A 6,342-nucleotide genomic window follows, 5' to 3' on the forward strand; every position below is an offset into this window, starting at 1 on the left:
TAGCCCATCGCCGAACCGTTTCGATTACCTGAGATGCTCTATTTCTTACTGTAGAATTTTGACAGACAATTGATTATTTTTATGAAGTTAAGCAGGACTTGTAATAAAACAACGTGCACAGAATCATTCAGAATTATTGATAAAAGCATAAAAAACAATAAGATTGGTTTCAGTGGTGAAAAGTTCCGAACAAATATTTTGTAAAGGAGCTGAGGAGACCGTTTCCCATTCTATTTTGAAATATTAACATCATGACGCCTTATTTAAATTTGAGAGGCCACTCACAGATCGAGGTTTTCTGTCACATTCCATCACATTTGAACGCTTCGGATCCTTCTGCGTAGTCAACAAGAAACTGAATTTGCTTGACTATTGGCTTTGCTACCTTGAATTTGCTGAGTTTGCACACACTGCATGCTATTTCAAGAGATTGATTAGGCACAGAGTCGCTCTGCAGGATATGAAACATGACTAGCATTTCTCTCTTCTCAATTTTTCCTGTTTAAATCCAGCAGTGATCGTGCTGAAAGGACACACCAGCACCTTCTTTATCTCCTCTCGGAACTTGTTCTGGGAGATTGCGTATATGAAGACGTTGTTGCAGGAACTGAGCAACTGAAGCATATTAACCATCTCTTGAATTATATACCGTGGGTCATTAAAATCCAGGCCAGAGAAGTAGCCTTCACCTGTAATTCGCACGTAGAGAAAATGCCCGAGATAGCTTGCCCACAAGAGGAGGAAGCTGATGGAGATTGTGAAGAGCAAGACTATGGACTTCTTGCGATTGGCCATCTCCATATCACCACGATTGTCGGCACCCCAGAGCCTCCTGCGTGCTCTGCTGGCTGCTAAGATGTGCCTTACGGTTAAGTTGTTCAGAAGCAGGATAAGCAAGAATGGTAGAAAAGGTGTAAATGTGTGGTCCAACCAGTCATAGACTTGCCAGATTGGCCAAGTATAGAAGATCACTCGAACGTCACAAAACCAGCCCACTCCATTCACAGTGTACAAAGGTTGATAGATGAAGTAGAAAGGGATGTTCTTGATACAGCTCATGGCATAGATTACTCCAATCACCAACGATGCAGTTTTCTCCTTGCAGTATCTGGCCTTCAATCTCTGGCAACAAATGGCTACAAAGCGGTCGAAAGTGAAGGCCACGGTCAACCAGACTGAACCATCCCAGCTGCAACGGACCAGCACTGCACCGAGTCTGCAAGCAAGCGTGGTGGATAGGTAACTGTCCCGAAAGTAAATGCGTCCAATCCGGTTCAGTACAACAGCGGTAATGATGACAATGAAGTCACTCACTGCTATTGCCACCAAATAATAGGTGATGCACCGGGAAAGTCCACACCGTCCTCGGGAGAGGATTGCAATTGCTATCAAGTTTGCTGTGAGAGGTAGAGACAGAGATATGTTATGATACATATGCCACCAGCTTTTGAATCATCTAATGTATTGTTCAAGTTTACCCTTTAAGATTCTGGTTTTGTCAAATCCGTTGATAAATGTTTGACATCCAGTGCTGGATTAATTAGTTTTCAGCACATGGAGTAACACAAACTACCCCTTCATAAATTCAACGCCTCCCCCACCCCGCCTTTGACAGTGAACCAATACTCACGTCTCACTATCAAAATAAGCATCTGCAAAATGCAAAATATTTGCTGCGAAGTTTTGATGCATACCATGTCCCATCCATCCAGCAACACTATGTTTGCTGATGTAAAATATGTCTACATCCAACAGCATTTCGATGGAACTTTCTAACTTTCCAATTAACACATATCCTCGTCATGTCAAACGATGTCATATATTGTTATTAACTGAGGTTACAGCTGATTGCTAAATCTGCATTTCTTGAATTCCTGATATATGTCCAAAAGTGGTGATGATGTCTTCCATTGCCCATACGATATATTGTGCGATTTCATGTCTCAATGGCTCCATCGTTCCAACTTATTTCCAATTATCTCTGTAATGTTATGAAATATTCAAGCTTTGTGCACTGTATTCTATTTTATCCTTATGTCTCTCATGGTGACCTTCATTTGTTTAAGGTCTCATGAAAGACCCCTTCGTATTTAAGGCAATCCTCTATGGATCAAGTCAAACCCGACGATTTCAAATAGAAATCAAAGATAAGCAACCAACATTCATGATGTCAGTGTCAACCACATCGAACACAAGTAAAATAGGCTGACCCATTTCAAAATCCATACGGAAAATACTCCATTGGTAACATTTTGAATGCATAATCCATTTTTTAAAATTGCATTTCCACTCAATTCCTCAACCCTTTCTGAAATTCAATGGTTGAACATCAAGTACTGCAACGACCACGTGCCATGAATGAATAAAGGAAGTCCCCAAATCTCATTAAAAATCTCCATTGTGAACATACTAGACTGCAATATTTGCATCGATCCAGTAATCAAAATGTAGATTGCTATGCCAATAAACTAAATTATATTTGATCTCGCAACTATCAAGTGGAATTATTGTAATGTAATAATCGCACAACCCCGTCGTAGTCCGTGTTTCTGCATTACGATGGGATTCTTTTGTCCAACACTAAAAACGAAAACGCAATGCTCTGAAAATAGTGGATTAATATTAATAGAACCCCTGTAATTTTAATTTCTAATTTAACCTTAAACTGTATCATATCATAGAATGCAACCATATAAATTACCACGTGCTCACATTAACAAATAATTGAAAATTTTTCAATACATATAAGAACATGAGCTTGATCATGAATAAAAGACGCAACACATTCGTAGCTAAAAAAAAACAACAAAATTTTGTAGTTAACGTTATTTACCAGGGACACCAATAAGTGCGAGAATGGGGTAGCAAATTGCAAAGAATGGGCCGTTCGCTGCACCGTGCATTGTCTTTCAAAAAGTGGAAGTACTCCCGAAGCTTCCCACATTATCTCTAAGACGCAAACAAATCATCCCTCATTTATTTACAGTAAGCAAGTCCACAGGGGCAAATAACTGACAACACGTGCATTCAGAATATTTCATTGAACCAGCGTGTTAACTCACCCATGTGTGCCCAACTCTCTTTCCCATCAGAAAGATGAATCACCTCAAAGAACGTCTAAGAAAATTTAATGTTGCAAATGCCACAATTGCCACAGACCATGCCTGCATGAATCCATATCTTAGAATCGCTTATGTTAAATGCTGATACGTGCCCCACCACTATTTTTTTGTTTCTTCTCATCATTGCGATATTCCCAATTCATGCACGTTCATAGGTATCTGTTTACAGTAGTATTTGGCTCCTCATCAGGTGTTCGAGTATTTTATATGATCATGTTGCCCAATGTCATTATTGACTGAAAATCTGCAGCATTTATCCGAGTTGACTTCTGGCTAATTAGGAATGAGCGATAACTTCTGTCATAATAACCAAAACACACCTCCCAGAAATGACGAAGAATGAAAAATCGAACTATTGTTCCTGCTCTATCTGAACTTTCACAGCGAATATGTACCTTTTGTCATATTCTTTAACACAACAAGGAGACATGCGTTATAGATCTTCCTTTGTGCCTTCATTTGTGTTCTTACGTGGAAATATTCAGTTTCCAAACAGTGCTATGAAGTATCAGTTAAATACGTAAATAATTATGAGAGCTTGACATTGCTTGCCACTGCTGCTGATGGATGCGTCAGTTGTAGAGAGAAAGTACCTGGAACCTAGGATTATGTGGGAAGCAAGAGAGGAAATTGTAGAGCCGTTGGCAATAATCTTTTCGTCTTCACTGTCAACGGGGGTGCTACCAGGGGACTGGAGAGTGGCAAATGTTGTGCCCCTGTTCAAAAAAGGGAATAGGGATAACCCCGGGAATTACAGGCCAGTTAGTCTTACTTCCGTGGGAGGCAAAGTAATGGAAAGGGTACTGAGGGATAGGATTTATGAGTATCTGGAAAGACACTGCTTGATTAGGGACAGCCAGCACGTATTTGTGAGGGGTAGGTCTTGCCTTACAAGACTTATTGAATTCTTTGAGGAGGTGACCAAGCATGTGGATGAGGGTAGAGCAGTGGATGTAGTGTACATGGATTTTAAAAAGGCATTTGATAAGATTCCCCGTGGTAGGCTGATGCGGAAAGTAGGGAGGCATGGGATAGTGGGAAATTTGGCCAGTTGGATAGAGAACTGGCTAACCGGTCCATGTCAGAGAGTGGTGGTAGATGGTAAGTATTCAGCCTGGAGCCCAGTTACAAGTGGAGTTCTGCAGGGATCAGTTCTGGGTCCTCTGCTGTTTGTAATGTTTATTAATGACTTGGAAGAGGGAGTCGAAGGGTGGGTCAGTAAATTTGCAGACGATACGAAGATTGGTGGAGTTGTGGACAGTGAGGAGGGCTGTTGTCGGCTGAAAAGGGATTTAGATATGATGCAGAGCTGGGATGAGGAGTGGCAGATGGAGTTCAACCCTGTCAAGTGTGAGATTGTCCATTTTGGAAGGATAAATTAGAATGCAGAATACAGGAATAACGGTAGGGTTCTTTGTAAGGTGGAGGGGCAGAGGGATCTTGGGGTCTATGCTCATAGCTGTTTGAAAGTTGCCACTCAGGTGGATAGAACTTGTAAAAAGGCCTATGGTGTATTAGCGTTCATTAGCAGAGGGATTGAATTCAAGAGTCGTGGGGTGATGTTGCAGCTGTACAGGACCTTGGTAAGGCCACATTTGGAGTACTGTGTGCGGTTCTGGTCGCCTCATTTTAGCAAAGATATGTCAGCTTTGGAGAGAGTGCAGAGGAGATTTACCAGTATGTTGCCTGGAATGGAGAATAGGTCGTACGAGGATAGGTTGAGAATGCTAGGCCTTTTCTCATTGGACCGGCGAAGGATGAGGGGTGACTTGATAGAGGTTTATAAGATGATCAGGGGAATAGATAGAGTGGACAGTCAGAGACTTTTTTCCCCAGGTACAACAGAGTGTTACAATGGGACATAAATTTAAGATGAAGAGTTGAAGGTATAGGGGGGATGTCAGGGGTAGGTTCTTTTTCCAGGGAGAGTGGTGGGGGCGTGGGCCGAAGGGCCTGTTCTGTGCTGTAGAGTTTAGATTAGTTTAGATTGGCCCTTCAGCCCAACAAGTCCACACCCAGACCCCCTCCCCTACATTTACCCCTGCACCTAACACTACCGGCAATTTAGCATGGCCAATTCACCTAACCTGCACATTTCTGGACTGTGGGAGGAAACCCACGCAGACATGGGGAGAATGTGCATGACTACACACAGTCAGCTGCCTGAGGCGGGAATTGAACCCGGGTCTCTGGCGCTGTGAGGCAGCCGTGCTAACCACTGTGCCACCCACTCCAATTTCACCCTCTTCTGTAGTTGACAAGATTCGAACCTGCGTGGGAATGCCTCAATGGATTTCAAGTCCATCGCCTTCACTACTCAGCCACAACTACAGATAGGCTATTGTTCTATGTTCTATGTTGAAGTGATGAGTTATGAATCCATTGGGACTGCGGGTTGCATTTCGTCAGATCGCAAATTTCAAAGGACTTCCAGCTGTGTTCATTTTGACAGACTGAAAACCCATCTGAACCAACGCCCATTTCTCTCAGGTCCAGACATTTTTTTTTTTGATAATCAGGAAACTCAAGTTCTGAACCAGAAGTGTACCAGACTCAGAGGGAAACATTTCGATATATCGCCTGAGAGTTCCATGTGCTTAACGTCGGCAAGGTGCTCCGACAAAACGCAGCTTCAGGTGGAACACAACCTACTTCTCCAGATAATGAGAATGTTTTGTGGTCAGTTGGGATATGGAAATGACAGTGAGCTGAAATAGTTGTACTCGCTGCTCTTGTGCAAATTTCAATTTCCAAAATGCACCGACCCAAAACCTGCAGTTTCCCCACGGGATGAGAACGGAGTTTGATAGTCTGGAACTTCCCTCCTCTGCAATTGGCGATTAAGGGGTAACCTCATTGCCATGAGCATTTGAAAGGTCAGAACACACAAGCGCTGGAAACTTGGACATGCATGAGACGGATCCTTGATATTCTTCATCGAGACGATGTCACAAAGGGTCATTTTCCATGCCGTATAAACACACTTACAGGGAGAAATTGATCTGGAGGCAAAATGATCGCAACTGAAAAGTTAAAAACTGAATCAGTGAGAGAAGACAGAAGAGAGCCGTCTTTTTCCCTGATAGCTTACTGGTGAGGATTTGGTGCACTCAGAACCACAGTCAGTGTTCCATTCCCGTTCAGGGAGTTCGAATTCATGAATTCTACTAATTTATCGTGAAGATAATTGTTATGAAGTTGAAGGCGTATAGTGTACCGT

The 6,342-nt window shown here is 42.4% G+C and overlaps 1 protein-coding gene across 1 annotated transcript; it reads right to left on the reverse strand.

Moving 5' to 3' along the window:
- Nucleotides 1-471: 471 nt before the first annotated feature.
- LOC122547976 (putative G protein-coupled receptor 139) lies at nucleotides 472-2,903 on the reverse strand. The gene is made up of 2 exons (XM_087997572.1): nucleotides 2,834-2,903; nucleotides 472-1,397 (listed from the first exon to the last, which is right to left on the reverse strand). The coding sequence occupies exons 1-2, from the start codon at nucleotides 2,901-2,903 to the stop codon at nucleotides 472-474; spliced, it is 996 nt and encodes a 331-aa protein (XP_087853698.1).
- Between the last annotated feature and the right edge of the window lie 3,439 nt (nucleotides 2,904-6,342).

The sequence above is a fragment of the Chiloscyllium plagiosum genome, unplaced genomic scaffold (assembly GCF_037043375.1).
Source record: "Chiloscyllium plagiosum isolate Xiang-an unplaced genomic scaffold, Cpla_swu_hap1 HiC_scaffold_20, whole genome shotgun sequence".
Taxonomy (NCBI): domain Eukaryota; kingdom Metazoa; phylum Chordata; class Chondrichthyes; order Orectolobiformes; family Hemiscylliidae; genus Chiloscyllium; species Chiloscyllium plagiosum.